Source organism: Callithrix jacchus, chromosome X, assembly GCF_049354715.1.
Source record: "Callithrix jacchus isolate 240 chromosome X, calJac240_pri, whole genome shotgun sequence".
Taxonomy (NCBI): Eukaryota; Metazoa; Chordata; class Mammalia; order Primates; family Cebidae; genus Callithrix; species Callithrix jacchus.
Window position 1 is genome coordinate 133,498,774 of NC_133524.1, and position 22,399 is coordinate 133,521,172.

General features: G+C 36.8%; 1 protein-coding gene across 15 annotated transcripts in view; it reads right to left on the bottom strand.

Moving 5' to 3' along the window:
* The window catches only part of ARHGEF6 (Rac/Cdc42 guanine nucleotide exchange factor 6), a 112,206-nt gene that overhangs the window by 32,384 nt on the left and 57,423 nt on the right, over nt 1–22,399 (bottom strand). For all 15 annotated transcript variants that reach the window (XM_035289452.3, XM_017968492.4, XM_008989969.5 and 12 more), the window contains 3 exons: nt 13,976–14,070; nt 9,472–9,567; nt 7,712–7,834 (listed from right to left, as the gene is read on the bottom strand). In XM_035289452.3, the coding sequence (XP_035145343.1) occupies nt 7,712–7,834; nt 9,472–9,567; nt 13,976–14,070 (314 nt within the window). The remainder of the gene's footprint in view (nt 1–7,711; nt 7,835–9,471; nt 9,568–13,975; nt 14,071–22,399) is intronic.

Below are 22,399 nucleotides of genomic sequence, written 5' to 3' on the forward strand. Positions count from 1 at the left end.
AAATAACTAAATAAATAAAAGAAACAGAACTGCCAACCAAGAATTCTATATTCATCCAAAGTATCTTTCAAAATGGAAGGTAGAATGAAAACATTCCAAGACAAGAACTGAGTGTATTTCTAAAAAATCCACCTTACAATAAGCACTCATTGAAGGCCTTCAGGCTGAAAGCAAGTAAACCCAGACTTAAACTTAAAATCACATATGAAAACAAAGAGCACCAATAAAGGTAAATGTGCAATTATGAAAGACAGCATAAATACATGTTTCTTCTCCTAACCAACATAAAAGCAACTGGACAAAGCAAAATTTTATAATTTTATTGTTGAACCTATACACACATAAAGTTAATATATTTGAAAACTGCAGCATGAAGGAGATGGGTGGGAGCAACGGTCTATTGGAAAAAGAATATAATACCAGACAGTAACACAAATTCACAGGAAAAAATGAAGAGAAACAGAAATGGTAAATAAGAAAGTTAATATAACAAACAATATAAATGTATTTTTTCTCTGCTTTCTTCTCTCAGTTTTATTAATGGACATAAAATTAAATAATTATAACATCTATTATTATTCATTTCACTTTTCCATAAAGTTCTTCAGCAAGAAGGAAAGTGATATAAGTTAAAAAGCAACAAACAAACAAAACTTGAATGTACACAGGAAAAAGTATCAGAAAAATAATAAATACAGGTAAAATAAAATATTTCATTTTTCTTATTCTTAATTGATTTAACAAATAACTGTTCAAAGTAAAATCACTCAATACAAAGTAAAATTACCCCTTATAATACCCATTATAATACCCATTATAAGGGGTAATTTTACTTTGTATTGAGTGATTTTACTTTATTGATAGTAAATGGGTGATTTTACTTTATGGAAAAGTAAAATGAATTACAATAATGTTATAAGGGGTAAAAGGGAGGAATTGAGAATATTCTGTTATAAGTTACCTATGGAATGGTATAGTGTTATGTGAAATTGTTGTTAGATTTAGCTATAAATAGATAACACAAACTCTAGGGATACTGCTAAATTTTTTAAAAGGGAGTATAATATACTAAGAGAAAAGTGAAAATGAAATAATACAAAATGTTTACTAAAAACAAAAGGCAGAAAAAGATATGTAAAAAAGAAACAAAGAACAATTACAATGAATAGGAAAGTTACAAACATGATAGATACTAATCCAAATATATAAATAATCATCTAACATGAATTTTCTAAATACGCCAATTAAAAGAATGAGACTGTCAGAATGGATTAAGAAATAAGACTCAATTATATTTTGTCTACAACTTACCTTTTAATCTATGACAAAAGTAAAGAGATGAAGAAGGATAAATCCTATTAACAATAATGGAAAGCAAGCTGGACTAGCTATATTAATTTCACACAAAGCAGACCTCAAATCAGGGAAAATTATCAGGGATAAAGCGGGAAAAATATACAATAATAAAAGGGTGAATTCTCCAACAAAACATAATAATCCTTAATGTGAATGCACCTAACAACAGAGTATCAAAATACATGACACAAAAATTGATAGAACTGAAAAGAGATAAATCCACTATTGTGGTTAGACTTTAACATCCCTCTATCAGGAATTGACAGATCCAGCAGCAGAAAATTAGTAAGTAAACAGATGAACTGAATAGAACCATCAATCAAGTGATTCTAATTAACATTTGTAGAATATTTCATTCAACAACAGCAAAATACACTTTCTTTTCATGCTCCCATGGAGCATTCACCAAGATAGACCATGTTATGGGCCAGAAAGCACAACTTCAGTTTATAAGAATAGAAATCAACAAATGGTGCTGGGACAACTAGATATCCACATGCAAAAGAATAAAGTGGAACTGTATGCACAAATTAACTCAAAATTAATTAAAGACCTAAATATAAAAGCTAAGATTATAAAACTCTAAAAAAATAAATAGACATAAATCTACATGACCTAGATTAGCCAATAATTTCTTAGATTTAACACCAAAAGTGCAAGAAACAATGACAAAACAACATATTGGATATCAACAAAATTAAAATATTTGTGCTTCAGAGGATAGCATCAAGAAACTGAAAAGACAATCCAAAAAATGCAAGAAAAAAATTTCGCAAATCATATATAGGCCCACCTCATTTTATTGCAGTGTGCTTTATTGAAATTCACAGATACTGCATTTTTTAACAAATTGAAGGTTTGTGGCAACCATGTGTCAAGCAAGTCTATCGGCGCCATTTTTCCAAAAGCGTGTACTCACTTTGTGTCTATGTGTCACATTTTGGTGATTCTTACAATACTCCAAACTTTTCATTATTATTATATCTCTTATGGAGATCTGTGATCAGTGATCCTTGAAGTCACTATTGTAACTGGGGGCACTATGAACCATGCACATATAAGACAGTGAACTTAATCAATAAATGTGTGTGTTCTGACTGCTCCACCCACCAGCCATTCCCTCCCCCTCTCTCTCTTCTTGGGCCTCCCTATTCCCTCAGATTCAACAAAATTGAAATCAGGCCAATTAATAATCCTACAGTGGCCTCTAAGTGTTCAAGTGAAAGGAAGAGTCACACGTCTTTCGCTTGAAATCAAAAGCCAGAAATGATTCAGCTTAGTAAGGCAGGCATGTCAAAAGCTGAGATACGCTGAAACCTGGGCCTCTTGCACCAGTCAAGTTGTAAATGCAAAGGAAAAGTTATTGAAGGAAATTAAAAGTGATACTCCCGTAAACACATAAATGATAAGATAGCCAAGCAGTCATATTGTTATATGTAGAAAGTTTGCATGGTCTGCATAGAAGATCAAACCAACCACAACATTCCCTTAAGCCAAAGCCTAATACAGAGCAAGACCCTAACTCTCATCAATTCTATGAAGGCTAGGAGATGTGAGAAGGTGCAGAAGAAAAGTTTGAAGCTAGCAGAAGTTGGTTCATGAGGGAACCCATCAGAAAGGAAGCCATCGCCATAACATAAAAGTGCAAGGTGAAGCAGTAGGTGCCGATGGAGAAGCTGCAGCACATTATCAAGGAGATCTAACTAAGATCATTGTTGAATGTGGCTACACTAAACAACAGGTTTTCAATGTAGGTGAAACAACCTTCTATTAAAAGAAGATGCCATCTAGGACTTTCATAGCTAGAGAGGAGAAGTCAATGCCTGGCTTCACCGCTTCAAAATACAGGCTGACTTTCTTGTTAGGAGCTAAAGCAGCTGGTGACATTAAGTTGAAGCCAGTGCTCATTGACCATTCTGAAAATCCTAGGGCCCTTAAAAATAAATCATGCTAAATCTATCCTGCCTATGTTCTATAAATGAAACAACAAAACCTACATAACAGCGTATGTTTACAGCATGGTTTACTATTTCAAGCCCACTGTTGAGAGCTGCTGCTCAGAAAAAAGAAAAAGATTCCTTTCAAAATATTATTTATCATTGACAATGCACATGGTTAGCCTAGAGCTCTGATAGAGATGTACAAGGAGATTAATGTTGTTTCCATGCCTGCTAATAATTCATTCTGCAGTACGTGGATCAAAGGGTAATTTTGACTTTCAAGTCTCGTTATTTAAGAACTATATTTCAGAAGGCTATATATATTCAACTGCCATAGTGATTCCTCTGATGGATCTGGGCAAAGTAAATTGAAAACCTTCTGTAAAGAAATCACCATTCTAGATGCCATTAAGAACATTTGTGGAGGAGGTCGAAATTTCAACATTAACAGGAGTTTGGAAGAAGTTGATTCCAACCCTCATGAACAACTTTGAGGGGTTCAACACTTCAGTGGAGGAAGTAACTGCAAATGTGGTAGAAACAGCAAGAGAACTAAAATTAGAAGGGGAGCCTGAAGATATGACTAAATTGCTACAATCTCATGATCAAACTTGATGAGGTGGTGCTTCTTATGGACGAGCAAAGAAAGTGGTTTCTTGAGATAGAATCTATTTGTTGTGAAGATGCTGTGAACACTAATGAAATGACAACTAAGCATTTAATATTTCATAAACTTAGATGATAAAGCAATGACAGGGTTTGAAAAGACTGACTGCAATTTTGAAAGAAGTTCTACTGTGGGTAAAATGCTATCAAACAGAATCCCATGCTACAGAGAACTCTTTCATGAAAGGACGAGTCCATCGATGTGGCAAACTTCACTGATGTCATATTTTAAGAATTTTCCCTAACCCCTCCAACCTTCAGCAAACACCACTCTGATAATTTAGGAAATATCAACGCTGAGACAAAACTCTCCACTAACAAAAAAATTATAACTTCCTGAAGGCTCACATGATCATTAGCATTTTTTTATCAATAAAATATTTTTTTTGAGATGGAGTCTCACTCTGTCGCCCAGGCTGGAGTGAAGTGGCAGAATCTCAGCTCACTGCAACCTCCACCTCCCAAGTTCAAGCGATTCTCCTGTCTTAGCCTCCTAAGTAGCTGGGATTACAGGCATGTAAAAAAAAATACCTGGCAAATTTTTGTATTTTTAGTAGAGACAGGATTTGCCATGTTGGCCAGGCTGGTCTTGAACTCCTGACCTCAAGTGATCCACCCACCTCCGCCTCCCAAAGTGCTGGAATTACAGGCGTGAGCCACCATGCCTGGCCAATAAAGTATTCTTTAATTAAGGAATGTACATTGCTTTTTTAGACATAATGCTATTGCACTCTTAATAGACTACAGTGGAGTGTAAATAAAACTTTTATATTCACTTGGAAACCAAAAACTTCATTTGACTAACTTCATTGCAATATTCACTTCATTGTAGTGGTTTGGATCCAAATACACAGTATTTCTAAGGTAAGCATGTATCTGATAAGAATCTAATATCCAGAATATATAAAGAACTGTTGCAACTCAACAATGAAAAGACAAGTAACTGATTTTTTTAAATAAGCAAAGGATTTAAATAGACATAATCCCAAAGAAGACATTCAAATAGCCAATAAGCAAGATGAAAAGATGACCAACCTCATTAGTCGTTAGAGGAATAAGGAGTGACTGTTACTGGGGATGAGTTTTTTAAAAGGGAGTAATAAAAATGTTCTTGAGCTAGACAGTGGTGATGGCTACAAAACCTTGTGAATATATTAAAATCCACTGAACTGCATACTTTAACATGGTGAATTTTATGTTATATAAATTATGTCTCAATGAAAAGAAAAATAACCCAATATAAAAACAGGCTAAGGATCTGGATAGACATTTCTTTTAATGAAGACATACAAACTTCCAGAATGTAATGAAAGATGCTGTATTAGTCCATTTTCACACTACTATAAAGATACTACCTGAGACTGGATAATTTATAAACAAAGGATGTTTAATTGACTCATAGTTCTGCATGGCTGGGGAGGCCTCAGGAAACTTACAATCATGGTGGAAGGCAAAGGAAAGGCAAGTACTTCCTTCACAAGGTGGCAGGAAAAAGAGCAAAAGAGAAGGGGGAAGAGCCCTTATAAAACCATCAGATCTCATGAGAACAGCATGGGGGAACCACCCCCATGATCCAATCACCACCTACCTGGTCCCTCCCTCAGCATGTGGGGTTGACAATTCAAGATGAGATTTGGGTAGGGACACAGAGCCAAACCATATCAGATGCTCAATATCATTATTCCTGAGGAAAATGTATATCAATCTCACCATGAGAAACCACTTCATATCCACTAATATGTCTATAATCAAAAAGACTGAAAATAACAAATGTTTGGTGAGGGTGTGGAGAAAGTGAAACGCTCATAAACTGATAGTGGGAAAATAAATTGGTGCAGTGACTTTGTTTCGTTTTGTTATTGTTGTTTGTTTTTGTCTGAGACGGAGTCTTGCTCCATCAAGCAAAGCCAAGATGGGGGGATCATTTGAGGTCAGGAGTTTGAGACCAGCCTGGCCAACATGGTGAAACCCCATCACTACAAAAATTAGCTGGTCTGTGGTGGTGTATGCCTGTAATACCAGGTATTCTGGAGGTGGAAGCAGGAGAATCACTTAAACTTGGGAGGCAGAGATTGCAGTGAGCCGAGATAGTGCCATTGTACTCCAGCCTGGGCAATAGAGCAAGACTCTGTCTAAACAAAAAAAAAAAAAAAAAGAAAGAAAAGCAAAAAAAAATGGTAACTTTCTATTACTTAAGCTGAGTGGTAGGTACACAGGTGCTCATTTTATTGTGATCCTTTAAATTTGCATTTACATTATTGTTTCCGTGGATAAAATGCATGCCTTAATAAAAACATTTTTTAGAAGTCTGACAGACCCGGATTCTGGCTCAACCACTTAAGAGCTATGAGTTCTTGGGCACATTACTTAACCTAAGGCTTCCAATGTCTTATCTGTAAAGCAGAGATGGCAATAATAACTCCCTCATAGGTTTTTACATCATGTGCCTGGCACATTGTCAGTGCTATTATTAGCTAATGTTAGCTATAGGCAGTTGAGCCATTTGCCTAAAAATTCCAGGTTCATGACCTCTCTTTCTTTAAACTCCGATTTCCATATTTGCTACTCCATAAGAGTTCAAAGCTTTGGTCAGAGGAATAAAATTGACCTTCAAGCAGGACTGACTATGTTCAACCTTTAAAATGTCCTTATATAACATCTTTGTAAAGCCAATAAAACACCTTAATAAACCAGGACGAGAACCAAAATGTCTGTCATTTCTGGGGGTTGGTGTCAACTAATGTTCTAGCCTAGCTCTGGGAGTTGAAATATAGGCCAGATTAAGAGAATATTCTTTTCAGTCCTGAACAGCTTCCAGAATCCAGGTCCATTCTGCATCTTAGCCTTCAAGTTAAGTCAAGAGTCTCGATGTTGGACTTGCTTTTGTCCCACATGGATTTCTAGCATATGACTCCTAAAGTAAAATTCTGTCTTCAAGCCTATCCATCCTACAGTTTCCTGGCCCAGATGAATGTGTCAGTGAATGTGTCAGGGGTGGGTAATCAGAAGCTAAAGGTGAGTAGGAGAGGTGTGACACTTATCCAGGTCCCTTGCAAGAACTCATATTCTTAAAGAAGACACTATTCTATTGTTCATCATGAATCAGAAAGAACTTATATTCATGTACAATTGTCATCAGAGCCCTTTGCTTAAAGTATCCATCACACAGCTCACACCTGCTTTGTAGCTACATCATTGCCAGAAACTTTCTCTACCCAGACAAGAGAAGGCAGAAAGAGATAAACCTATGCAATTTAGCTATTTATCAGCAACTAAGATAAAACATTCATTGGGGCAGGAGAAAGCTAAACAATTGGCTTTAAATAGAATTTTGCTTCCGGAAAGCCCTCCCTGACCCTTTCTTCACATCCCACTAAGGTGATATCATGTTAATCTTGTCTCATAGCACCTTTTCAATTTACTCCTTCATAATATGACATGTCTACAACGTTTAATTTAATATTTGCATTCCCCTCAAGATTCTATGCTCCATGAGGGGTGGGACCGCCTCCTCCTCGTTCATTCCTGTATCCCCATCAACTGGTACAGGGCGTTGTATATAGTACGTGCTCAAGAAATTATTTGTTGGATTAATGCACAATCAATCCGTGGAACAATGAATCAATTCCTGGCATCGTGAACAGAGATAATCAAGAATCCAACTGAAGACCTTGGATTTCCAAATGAGGAAGTCCTAAGAAAGGATCACACTGCAAAACTGCCTGGTTGGGGGAATGTTAACTATTTACCTGTGCTGAGTGAGCACATTCACAGCTGAAGGATGGTTTGCACAGTAAGCCAGATACATAGATTTAAAATGAGGCATGAGACTCAGTAGACAACCTCCTACTTTGTGCTGGTTTTCTGGAAACCTGTAAACAAAATGGGCAAAACACAGAATGTAAAACAGGAAACAAGAGGCAAAGGAAGATGATTCCAATTAAATCTGGCAACGTGAAAGTCTTCTGAATATTTTGCCAAGGTTGCAAAAAAAACTATATTATAACCATTTTACCCATGAAATTCAAATTTTTGCCCACTGCTTTAAACTCTAGCCACCAAACATATCTCTAATACATATGGTCAGATACTTACTTGGAATTATTAGGTAGGGTCGTTCGTTTGTTTTTAATATGATTATTTTCAGATTTAGCTGGGTACATTAAAATACGTTTGGTTAATTTGTCTAAAGTTTGAGTACAGACAAAGCTAATCAAATCCAAAAATGACATACCACAAAAGAACATTATGTAATCTTGGTGGCCTGGTGTTTGCTAGGCAGGGTGCCCTCAAAAGTTTTTAAATTAATGTTTTAAATTATAAGCCATCTGTCTTCATTTGTAGAAAAATCAGAAAAGCATAGTAAGAAAAAAGAATTTCTCAGACTCCCACCATTTGGAAATATTGACTCTATCAATGTTGGCATATTTCTTGGGCTTTTTCTACATGTTTCTCTATAAAATGGGAAACATAAGGATTATGAATCCAGTTTGTAATCTGCCCTTCTCCCTTAGTGAACATCTTTTCATATCAATAATTTAGATCCCTCTTGGCCCCTCAAGTCCCTTTAGCATGGACCCTCTCCATCTTTCTCCCTGGAACCACCTGTGTCCCATTAAGCTCAAATAACAGGTAATCACCTACATTTCCCCATAGGGAAATGCTGCCAACTTCGTCAAGACGTGCTGCTTGAAAAATTAGTCTTTCCATAGAAACATATTGCCTGATGATCATTATAGTTCACCCTGTAGTATGAAGTTGAACATCTGGACAATCTAGCTAGCCTTCAAAAATGTGTTGGTTCACATAAAGATGTATTTTTCCTTCTCCCAATTTCTATGTGCTTCAACTCAATATAATAGACATAGTATCAGGAGCAATTCAAAGAGAACAAATCTGTGAAAATGAATGAATCATCTGAATGATTTTCCCAAGTAATTTGCAATGTACAAAAGAAAATATGTAATTAGTGCCAGAGGTGTCATTCATGGTCAATTAAGACCTTGTATGTCTCCAGGGAAGGGAACATCACACACAGGCACCTGTCAGGGGGTGGGGGGAATGGGGAAAGAGAATTAGGACAAATACCTAATGCATGTGGAGCTTAAAACCTGGAAGACAGATTGAGAGGTTCAGCAAATCACCATGACACGTTATACCTATGTATCAAATCTGCATGTGCAGCACATGTATCCCAGAACTTAAATTTTTTTAAAAGACCTTATGTGTCTCTCATACTGACCAGAAACAGCAAACTGATGTATTTTTTAAATGAAGTCAAAAGCAATTTACTAGATATAGAATTGTAATATACAACTGGTGGTTTGACACTGGGAATACTGCCACCTAGTACATTGTCTGTGTATTGCTACTTTGTTCTCGGACAATGTATCAAAGCTGTAACAAATATATAACTATGAAGTGTCCTTATCTAAGGCAACAGGTAAAAGCGAAACAAACACAAACAGCAGTGTTGCTGGCTATCCTATCAGAAATATGCGGAGCTTACTTTGAACATTCTTCCAAGGCTTGGCAGAGTGTCTGTTGAAATGTGCATACTTCCTCGAAGTTTCCCAGTAAAGACATAACCTCCACAGTGCTCAGACTGAAAAAAATATATAGTATATGTAGTTATCTATTCCAGTCTAGTTGGCTGATAGCTTGCTAATATATGGTAAATACAAGGGAAGTAATCCCTGTATTTTAACTTTTGCTTTTTAATTTATAACAACTCTATTGTCTTAGGCAACTTCTGAAGCTTCTTCCCTTGATTTTCTTTTATATAATAAGAATAATGATCCTAAAGAAAAGGAGTTGTCATAAGGGACATTTAGGTATTTTATAAAACAATGAGTAACTTAAAACAAGTGTTTAATACTGAAGTATATAAACAGATAAAAATAATCACAGCTGTGAATAAGTGTTAAAAAAAAAAACTCTTGAGTACCTTCTGCAGGATGAACTGGAAAAGTAATTGAAAGATCTTATATATGCTGATATAATGCACAAGAAAAAATAGCAAAATCAACTTTCTCCTAAACTAAAATGCTCATACATCAATTAAAGAAAATCTTTATGAGATGAAGTAGGAGGGAAAAAAATAGTATTGTTTGTCTTTGGAATGGACTGGAGTCGAATAAAGGCAAAGTGAACCACTTTATCCAGGGCCTCTGTATGAAGAATGTTCTTATCCATTCCTCCCCTACCAAACAGTAAGTGATAATAAAAACAAGAGCCAACTCTGATAGAGTGCTGAACACTTACACAAGCGTTTTACAATTAAAACCTCATTTTAACCTTATTATAACTCTATAAGGTAGGTATCATGCCAGTGCTGTTTCCATTTGACAGGCGGAGAAACCTAGGCGTAGAGAGGTTAAGCAAATCATTCAAAGCTACAAAGCCAGGAAACGGCAAAAACAGAAACTGAACCAAAACATTCTAGTTCCAAAGTCCATGCTCTTAACCACTTTTTGGGAGAAAATATTTCTGAAGATTTGTTTCAAAAGCCAATGTCGGGACAGGGGTGGTGGGTCAGGCCTGTAATTCCAGCACTTTGGGAGGCCGAGGTGGGCAAATCACTTGAAGTCAGGAGTTCAAAACCAGCCTGGCCAACGTGGTGAAACCTCGTCTGTATTAAAAATACAAAAAAATTAGCCGAGTGTGGTGGCACATGCCTGTAATCCCAGCTACTTGGGAGGCTGAGGCAGGAGAATTGCTTGAACCCGGGAGGTGGAGGTTGCAGTGAGCTGAGATCACACCACTGCACTCCAGGCTGGGTGACAGAATAAGACTCTGTCTCAAAAAAGAAAAACAAACCGTAAAAAACAAACCAGTGTCTGCCACATGTTCTTTCTCCTTAAGAATATAGTAATATCAGGCTGAGTGTAGTGCCTCATGCCTGTAATCCCAGCACTTTGGGAGGCCAAGGTGGGCGGATCATTTGACGTCAGGAATTCAAGACTAGCCTGGCCAACATGGTGAAACTCCATCTCTACTAAAAATACAAAATTAGCTGGGCATGGTGGCACGTGCCTGTAGTCCCAGCTGCTCAGGAGGCTGAGGCAGGAGAATCGCTTGAACCCGGGAAGCAGAGGTTGCAGTGAGCCAAGATCTTTGTGTGTGTGTGTGTGTGTGTGTGTGTGTGTGTGAGAGAAATACCAGGGAGTATTCCCAAGAGAATATTTTTTTTTTGCTGACTGCAAAAGAAAGGGAAGAAGACCCAAATAAGCATTACCAGTAACTCTGAGAGAATAAAAAGCTGCCAGTTCCTCTGCTGTAGTGACATCCTGAATCACAAGCTGGAAAACCCCCTATTCTAAAGTGAAACTTTTGGCCCCCAACTTCCCTGGTTGTTGCTCTCTCAGAGAAGTAAGAACTTAAGTTGGGGCCTTACCTGAACCTGACTGGGGGCTTATCTGGCCCTTTCATGATCAGCTAATAGTCAGGCTGGTTTGCTGAAATCACTTTGGGGCTGACAAGGCAGTCAAAAGTAATGGAAACTTACTACCATTGCATTCTGAATTCATTTAGGAACAGTACAGGTCTGACTCAGGTCTCTCACCTCTTCAGCCCTGAGTCTTTTCCAAGGAACTTAAACACACCAGTAAGAAAAAAAAGCAAATAATCCCATCAAAAAGTAGACAAATGACATGAACACACTTCTCAAAAGAAGACTTAAAAATGGCCAACCAATATATGAAGAAATGCTCGGTATCTCTAATCATCAATGCAAATTAAAACCATGAGATACCACCTCTGCCCAGCCAGAATAGCCATTATTAAAAAGTCAAAAATAATAGATGTTGGCAGGGATGTGGTGAAAAGGGAACACTTACACACTGCTGGTGGGAATGTAAATTAGTACAGCCTCTAATAGAAACACTACAGAGATTTCTCAAAGCTAAAGGTAGATCTACCATTCCATCCAGCAATCTCACCACTGGGTATCTACCTAAAGGAAAATGACTCACTAAATCTTCTTATTGTTTCTTGATTGCTAATCAGTCCCTCCTTCATTTAAAATGTTACCATTTCCCCTCCCAGAGTCACCACTTCAGTTTCCATCTTCTCTGCCTATCACCTCCATGAAACAAACAGTATGTTTCACTTGCCAGCAGGAGGCAGAGTGGCTCCAGCCTGGTCACTTACTGGCTGTGTGATGGGCAAGGCAGTAAACCTGTCTGGACTTCAGCTTCTTCTCTATTCAATAGAGATAGTCATTTCTCCCAGGACACTAGACCCAATGATTTACTGATTTACTTCAGCTCTAAGAACTATGATTCACAGAACACTTCATATTTCACATGATAGAAACAAAAAATACTTTGTTTTTTGTTTTGTTTTGTTTGAGATGGAGTCTTACTCTATCCCCCAGGCTGGAGTGCAGTAGCAATCTTGGTGCACTGCAGCCTCCACCTACCAAGTTCAAGCAATTCTCCTGCCTCAGACTCCTGAGTAGCTGGGACTACAGGTGTGTACCACCACACCCAGCTAATTTTGTGTTTTTAGTACAGACAGGGTTTAGCCATGCTGCCCAGGTTGATCTCGAACTCCTGGCCTCAAGTGATCTATCCACCTTGGCCTCCCAAAGTGCTGGGATTACAGGAGTGAGTCAAAGTGCCCAGCCAGCCACAGCACCTGCCCCAAAAAACACTTTGTTGTCGATCATTTTTAAACTGTTATAACAAAGGAACAGAAAATCTTTTTGTACTGAAGTGGATTTCTCTAGTGCAAGGAAAATAACCAAGTGGGAAATTTAGCAAGAAAAAAGACTTTATAACTAAACAAGCATAAATTGGAAAAGGGAAGATATTTTCTCACAATTTTTTTTTCTTTTTCTTTTGTTTGTTTGGATTTTTTATTTGTTTGTTTGTTTGTTTTCACATGGAGTCTCGCTGAATCTCCCAAGCTGGAGTGCAGTGGTGTGATCCTGGCTCACTGCAACCTCCGCCTCCCAGGCTCAAGCGATTCTCTTGCCTTATCCTCCCAAGTAGCTAGGATTACAGGCTTGCACCACCACACCTGGCTAATTTTCTTTTGTAGTTTCAGTAGAAACGAGGTTTCACCATGTTGGCCAGGCTGGTCTTGGACTCCTGACCTCTAGTGATCCACCCGCCTCAGCCTCCCAAAGTGCTGGGATTACAGGCTTTTGAGCCATGGCATCTGGCCAAATTTCTCAACTATATTAACTTATTTAAGTTTGAAGTTGATAGCTTAGGCAACTGTTTAGTAATAGTAAACTCTTCCCAAGGTAAAAAGAGATGTTTCGTTATCCATTATATGGACTGACTGCTAAATTTTCTATTTGATCATGATCTCCTGTGAAAATTAATTAATTAAAATGAGAACAAATAAATGCAGTTTGCCACTATTTGTTAAATACGCTGTGCTTACAGGCATAAAAAAATGGTCACTACTTTTCTTTCATGAAAACTAAAGCTTTCAATTCAGGCTTTACACAATCACTTCAGATTTCTAAGACCAGAGTAAGATTCGAACATTTTGTCTTTAAAAACATTTTAACATCTATTATCATTTATATTTGCCTGGGTGAAATAATTGCTTGAATAGCTCTTATGAGCATTCAACAAAATGCCATATTCTTTCCATTCTCAGAGCATGGGAAAGAAGTTCTGCTCTGGCAAACAAAGGTCACAGTGAGCATGAGAATTTGCGGTTTATGTGCTTTCTGAATAAAAGCACTAGGGAGTTATTTTCCTGTAAGTTAAAACCAGGCATATCACTTTTTTTAATGTACAAGACAAAAATTGTAACAGGCAGAAACACAGATCTGTTTATTCCTTTCACAGCCAGAAGAGAAAGAAAGCCAAGCTTTCCAAAAGCAACATCTTGCATAATTTCTGTTGCCCTGATCATGTTCTTGGCAACCTGTGATCTGTGGAAATTCTTCTAAACGGCAAAATCAATTATTCAGTCACATAAGAATAATGATTCCATATGCTGACATTATGTTGCTTTACTTAGTGAGGGGTTTAGAATAAACATCTTACTTGTTATTGGACTGCAGGGGTCTTAAGTAAGTAACAAGAAGAGACTGAAGTTCTTTAGCATATTCTTTTTCAGTGTCCAGGATGTTCTGTAACACCTTTGAAAAGAAAAAAAATTCAATGTATTATAATCGTCAAGATAGTAGTCTAAGGCAAATAAATGTAGCTTTAGATCCTTTAATCAAATTACTAGGAAGAAAAAAGGTCCTATTTACTCAGGCTACCATTGCAAGCAAGGAACACAAAATTTGAATGCACTTTCTTTTAATCTAGCAAACTACTTTAATAATTGCATGACAACTGGGAATACTGCACAATTCATACAAACACAATTTTTCAGTTACCCGTAACTGAAGGGGTCTTGCCATTTACACAGTATTGCTTGGTTATTTATTTCTTGTAGAGACCGGATCTCTCTATGTTGCTCAGGGTGGTCTCAAACTCCTGGTCTGGAGCAATCCTCCTGCCTCAGCCTTCCAAACTGCTGGGATTACAGGTATGAGCCCACGCCAAGCCCCACGGTACTGTTTAAAATGCTTTCGTGTGCCGTAAATCATTTTATCCTCAGGAAGTTCTCAGTTAGTTAACAAATATTCAGTATTCCTCTTTTATGGAGGAGAAAATTGAGGCCAGCTACCTTAAGACATGGAGACTAAATGTCAGTATAATTTCAGAATCACTGTGATATCAAACATCACAAGAGATTTTTGTTTATGCTTGTGACAAGACCGTTAGGGAACAAATCTGAGGATACAGTGAATTTTTAAGCAGAGTTAAAGCTAGTCTTTTATTAAAGGCAAAAGGTACTACCATGAACAATTCAAAGAACAAAGTAGGCTGAAGTGCGAGAAATTTAACAAGAGAAATAATACTGATTATTTATTATTAATCATTAAATTGACAGACTTTAATAACATAATTAAAATCATATGGGCAAAACAACCAATATGGGGGTTCACAATTTTTCTTGCCCCACCAGTCCTAGGGTCATGTCACACTCCATTTCCTAGTATCTTCTAGTGGCAAGTAAAACCTTCATTTAAGCTCTTAGAGACAACCCAGTTAACATTCTGGTATATTTTCTTTCATATATTCTAATTCATTCAACAAAATAGACTGAGTGCCTACTCTGTGCCAACTGCTGTGCTGCCCACAGGGAGTTTTTACTGTATTTGCAGAGACATTAAACAGAGAGTCACAAGACAGAGTGAAGTGTCCTTAAGAAGAAGAAGTGTATTAGCCTACCAACATGCCAGCCATATATTCACAGGACAATGCATGATGATCTGCTTTGGGAAGGTGGAATGGTCAAAACAAGTGGAGATCCTAGTAACCGTGGGCTCTCTGGGAAACAACTGGACTAGAGAGTGGTCGTACTGACTCTGCTGCTGACTGAGAGGTTGCTTCAGTTTAAAGCTTTACTTACATCATCTCAGATTATGATGTTGCACCTACTTTGGGGATCATTATGAAGATGTAGTGACACACTGTACGGAGAGGTGCTGAATAAGTGGGAAACAGACCTACCAATTTAAAGGGTTAAAAAAGGGTTTCTCAATAGCAACATTATTAACATTTCAGACCAGATAATTCTTTGTTGTGATGGAATGCCCATTTCATTGCCTTGACGTTGACAAATGTCACCTGAAGGGCACTATTGCCCCCAGTTGAGAATCACTGGGTTAGAAGAACACAGGATGGCTTCAAAAGTTAGGTGTTAAATTGTGGCTCCTATACTGATGTCTACTTTCAGTTACTCTATTCCTCAGAAGCTACTCTCTAAAAGTGTAAATGCAGGGTTCTGGAGGTATTGATGTTCTCAGAAATTAACCCAGCAATGGAATAGAAATATTCCCCTCTATAGAAAATCTGAGCGTGAGAATTTAATTAGAAACCACTTTGAGATGAATGAAAATGAAAATACAACATATAAAAACTCACGGGGTGCCGTTAAGCAGTGTTTATAGAAAAGTATATATTTATACATGCCTATTTTAAAAAAGAAAAAAGGCTTTCATTTTCCAGTCTGACACATAAAGAGCTTAGAAGTCATTACTCTGTCCTAACAGGAAGTAAATAGCTAAACAAACTGAAGTAAGCCATTGTTTTCTCTTAAATCTATCATAAAGGTGAGGTAACAGGGAAAACTGCTACTCCAATAATTGGAGAAACAGACAGGCAGATAAAGAGAATCACAAAGAGAAGCCTCCACAGGAACCAGCACCAGGGTAGAAAAACTACAATGTAATTGACAGACTTCTGGGGGCTGGTATGGACAAGTCTGAGAGCTAGGAATTCCAGGGGGCCAGTATTAGGACAGCACACCCACACTGTTGTGAGTTTAAGCTCCAGGTTCTCTCAGTGAAGTTTAGAGGAAAATACTCTCATGCTTCAGGCAGAGGGAGGGAAAAAGTCACCATTTTGAATATGCCAGAGCACTCTATTCTTCTTAACAAGGTCAGCCCTCAGAAGAAATTATTTCACCAGAGCAAAACCTGTTTTCTGTCCGCTCCTTTTGTTTTGAGACAAAGTTTCACTTTTGTTGCCCAGGCTGGAGTGCAATGGTGTGATCTCCGCTCACTGTAACCCCCGGCTTCCAGGTTCAAGCAACTCTCCTGCCTCAGCCTTCCCTAGTAGCTGCAATTACAGGTGTGTGTCACCACACCTGACTAATTTTGTATTTTTATTAGAGACAAGGTTTCACCATGTTGGTCAGGCTGGTTTCAAACTCCTGACCTCAGGTGATCCACCCACCTCAGCCTTCCAAAGTGCTGGGATTACAGGCATGAACATAACCTATTTAAGTATTATCAGATACTAACTGATACGGGGGAAGATCAATAAGCAACTCCAGCCAGCTCTAGCTTTCCAAATGGGGGAAGGAAGATAACCAAACTCCAGCCCTTTCTAGTCATCCTGTCCCACCTAAGGTAGAGAACTAGGAAGCACTGGTGAAGTTCACAGTCCAGGGACACAAGCTCACTAAAAACTGAGACCTAATCATGGAAATATAGAATGCCTCCCCTCCTTCTACACCTTACCACCACATTACTAAAGGATTATTTACCACAGTTCCTTTACCCAGTACATCATGTCAGGCTTCCAACAAAAACTTATAAGGCTTATTAAAAGGCAAAAAAATACAGTATAAAGAGACAAGGCAAGCATCAGAACTCAAGTCAGATAACGCAGGAATGTTAGAATTATTAGACTAGTGTTTTCAAGTAACTGTAATTAAAATACTAAGGACTCTAACAGAAAAAGTAGACAATGTGCAAGAATAGATGGATATTGTAAGCGGAGAGACAGACATTCTAAGAAAGAATCAAAAAGAAATGCTAGAGATGAAGAACACTGTAACAGAAATGAAGAATGCCTGCCCATGATGAGCTCAATAGTGGCCTGGGCATGGCTGAGGAAAGAATCTTTGAGCTTGAGAATATGTCAATAGAGACGTCTACAACCAAAAAGCAAAGAGAAAAAAGACTGAGGGAGAAAGAACAGAATATCAAAGAACTGTGGGACAATTACAAAAGGTGCAACATTCATGTTATGTGGAAATATAAGGAAAGACAAAATAATAGCAGAAATACATGAATAATGGTTGAGAATTTACTCAAAATTCGAGTCAGAAACCAAATCACAGATCCAGGAAACACAGAGAGCAAGTAGGATAAATACAAAAGAAAATTTTAAACATATGATATTAAAACTCCAGAAAATCAAAAATGAACAAAAAATTCTTGAAAGAAGCACAGGAAACAAAGAGCTTATCTACACAGTTCACATAGATGTTACATCTGACTTCTGCTCAGAAACAGTGCAAGCAAGAGGAGAGTGGAGTGAAATAGTTAAAGCATTGAGAGAAAAACCCACTAACCTTGAGTTCTGTAACTTGTAAAATTATCCTTCAAAAGTGAGGGACAAATCAAGACTTTCTCAGACAAAAAAACTGAGGGAAATTGTCACCATTAGACCTGCCTTGCAAGAAATGTTAAAAGAAGTTCTTCAGAGAAGAAAAACAATATAGGTCAGAAATTTGAATCTACATAAAGAAGGAAAGAATATTAGAGAATGGATAAGCAAAGATAAAATAAAAACTTTTTTCTTATTTTTAATTGACCTAACAGATAACAGTTTATTCAAAATAATAATAGCAGAAATGTATTTGATTATGTGAGTGTATATACTAATGTGTATTTATATGTAAGTAAAATGAACGACAACAATCATACGAGGGGTGGGAGGTAATAATTAGGAATACTATGTTATTATAAAGTACTTGCACTACCTGTGAATATAGTATATATCTTTGTATAGTATTATATGGAAGTGAGCTGGGTCTAGCTATAAAGGCATAGAGCAACCACTAAAATACGGCATAGTGGTTGCATACAGCAATTATGTTTAGAGCAACATGCTCAAGTAAAACAGAAGGAGAAAAATGTGGTAGACAAAAAGCTAACAACAAAAAAGGCAACAAAGAGAAAACAGTAACAACTATGGTAGGCATTAATCCACCTATATCAATAATCCCTTTAAATGTCAGTGGTGTAAATATACCGATGAAAAGACACACATTTTCAGAGTGAATAAAAAAATACGACCCAACCAAATGCTGTTAATAAGAAATTCAAGTTAAATATAAAGACACTTATTAATTCAAAGTAAAGGCATGAAAAAGGAGATATCATGTTCATACTAATCAAAAGAAAGCTGGAGTGGGTATGTTAATTTTAGACAGAGCGAACATTAGAGCCCGAAAAATTCTCAGGAATAAAAAGAGGTATTACATTATAATAAAGAGGTCATTTCTCCAAAAAGACACAACAGTCCTTGATATGTTTGTGCCTAACAACATAATCAAAATACATGAGGCACAACTTTTATAATCGAATGAAAACTCTTCCACCAAAGTTGTGGTGGAAGCATTCTCCCTTTCAATTAATAATAAAAAAAATTAACACTCTAGTTCCTTGTCAGTGCAAATGACAATAAATTTGTTTGCTTAACCCGCTCTCATTCAAAGGACAGGTAAAAGAAAGTATATTAATAAATCTGAAAGTATATTGATATATCTAGTTCCCAACGATGACAATAACAATTATGGAAAACTATTAAATAATTTATACAAATTTCTTTATGCATAGCTTTTTAGAACTTTTAATATGCTAAATATTTTTGAATCTCTAAGCAGAGCCAACATGATACTATGTTTTTCAAACCTATCTGATAATGGCATCGTGTATTTTTTAGGCATTTTACACACATTGGTACCTGCTAATTTCTAGTTCAATAAATGAACAAAAGAAACAAAAGAACAAAATTAATGAACAAAAGTAACATTTTCTTTGGTTGAGTTATACTTTAATATTATGCCTTTCAGTGAGTACTGACATTAGAAGTAGCTATATGAAAGGTCCTTATAGTTGTAAGCTATTGTTGTAAACTATAGTTAAAGACATTGTCCAGTATGTTGATTGGCATTCTTGGAGTAAATTCCTCCTGTGATTTAATACTTGGTAAAACAAAACAAAAAAAAATGTGATGCAAAACTGCTAGAACTTCAAATAGAAATAGATAAATCTATTACAGTTGAGACTTCAATACCCCTCTATCAGAAATGGAGAGATCCAGCAAGCAAAAAATCAGAAAGGTCATACTAGAACTCAATAGTACCATCAAGCAACTGGGTATAGCTGGCATCCATAGACTATTTCAACCAACAACAGCAGATTACATATTCTTCTCGAGCCTATTTGAAACTTTCCTCAAAATAAATCAAGATAGATCCACATTATGATCCATAAAACCCACTTTAATAAATTTAAAATAAGAATCATACCACAATGATCTCAGACCACAATGTAATCAAACTAGAAATCAATAACAGAAAAATACTTGGAGATTAAACAACACATCTCAAAATAACACATTTCTTTTATAAAAAGATTTTCAAGAGAAATTTTATTTTTTTATTTTTTTTAAAGTGTAAAATTCAGTGGAATTTAATCCATTCACAATGTCATACAACTGTCACCTCTGTCTAGTTCCAAATCATTCCTTCCTTCCCTCCCTCACTCCCTCCTCTCCCCTGCCCCCTCCGTCCCTCTGTCCCTCCTTTCCTCCCTCCCTCCCTCCCTCCCTCCCTCCCTTCCTTCCTTCCTTCCTTCCTTCCCTCTTTCTCTCTTGCTTTCTTTCTTCTTTCTTTCAACAGAGTCTTGCTCTGTTGCCAAGGCTGGAGGGCAGTATTGCAGTTGCAGTCATAGCTCACTGCAGGCTCCACCTCTTGGGATCAAGTGATTCTCCTACCTCAGCATCCCAGGTAGCTGGGACCACAAGCATGCACCACCGCACTTGGCTAATTTTTGTTTATTTTTTGGTAGAGAAGAGGTCTCACTGTGATGTCTAGGCTGGTCTCAAACTCCTGAGCTCAAGCAATCCTCCTGCCTTGGCCTCCCAAAGTACTGGGATTACAGGTGTAAGCCACCATGCCCAACCCCAAAACATTTTAATGATCACCAAAGAAACTTGGTGCTTTCTATTAAGCAGTTACTGCCTGTTCCCTCACTCTTTCTAGCCCTCAAGAGAAATTTTAAATTATGTTGAACTAAATGGAAAGAAAGTATAACTTAGTAAAATGTGTGGAATGTAGTTGCAGTGCTTATAGGGAAATTTATAGCACTAAATGCATGTATTAGAAAAGAAGAAAGATTGGCTGGGTGCAGTGGCTCATGCCTGTAATCCCAACCCTTTGAGAGGCCGAGGTGGGTGGATCATGAGGTCAAGAGATAGAGACCATACTCGCCAACATGGTGAAACTCTGTCTCTACCAAAAGTACAAAAATTAGCTGGGCATGATGGCATGTGTCTGTAGTCCCAGCTATTCGGGAGGCTGAGGCAGGAGAATCGCTTGAACCTGGGAGGTGGAGGTTGCAGTGAGCTGAGATCACGCCACTGCACTCTAGCCTGGTGACAGCAAGACTCCATCTCAAAAAAAAGAAAGAAAGAAAGAAAGAAAGAGTAAACAAAATCTAAAGCATGTAGAAGAAAAGAAATAATAAAAAGTAGGGCAGAAATCAATGAGATCGAAAATGGGAACTCAGTAGAGGAAATCAATTAAATGAAAAGCTGGCTCTTTGAAAAGATCACTAAAATTGATGAACTTCATTGAAAACAAGAGAGAAGATACAAACTCTTAGTATCAGAAATAAAATGGCAGGATATCCTAAAGATCTCATGGACATTAAAATAGTGTTAAAGAAATATTGTGAATAACTCTGCCTACAAATTTGATAACCTAGATTAAATGGACCAGTTTTTTAAAGATACAACTTTCCAACACTCACAAGAGAAGAAATAGATAATATGAATAGGCCTACATCTAGTAAAGAAAATTAATCAGTAATTAATAACCTTCCAAAACAGAAAGCATTAAGCCCAGATAAGTTCACTGGTAAATTCTACTAAACATTTAAGGAAGAAATTATATCAATTCTTTGCAATCTCTTCCAGAACATAGAAGCAGAGAGAATAAATACTTCCTAACTCATTTTAAGAAGCCAGAATTATACCAATACCCAAACCAAAGACATTTACAAGAAAACTATAAACCAGTATCTCTCAGGAACATAGTTACAAAAATCATCAACAAACTATTAGTAAATAAAATCCAGCAATAGATAAAAAGAATGCTACCACACAGCTAAGTGTGATTTATTCCAAGTATGCAAGACTAGTTCAACATTCAAAAAAATCATTACTGTAATCTATCACATCAACAGGCTAGAGAAGGAAAATCACATGATCACATCAATGCAGAAAAAGCATTTGTCAATATACAACACCTATTCATGATTTTTTTTTAAAAATTCTCAGAAAACTAGTAATAGTTTCTCAACTTGATAAAGAACAGCTACAAAAAAAAATCTTGACATCTATCATCATAATTAATGGGGAGAAGCCAGACGGTTTCCTACTAATATCAGGAACAAAACAAGACTGTTCACACTGCTCTTTTTCAACATCATATTGAACATCCTAGCTAATGAAATAAGACAAGAACAAAAAAAGATATACACATTGGGAAGGAAGAAATAGAACTGTTTTTATTTGCAGATGACAATGATTGTATATGTAGAAAATCTAAATAAATCAAAAAATTTTTTGGAGCGAATGAGTAATTATAGCATGGTTGCAAGATGCAAAGTCAATACACGAATGTCAATCATTTTCCTTTATCAGCAATAAACAATTAAAATCAGAAACAAAACAATACGATTCAAATTAGCATCCCTAAAAATGAAATACTTAAGTATAAATCTAAAAAAATATGTTCAAGATTTATACAAAGAAAACTACAAAACTCTGGTAAAAGAAATCAAAGAACTAAATAAATGGGGAGATATCCTACATTCATGGGTAAAA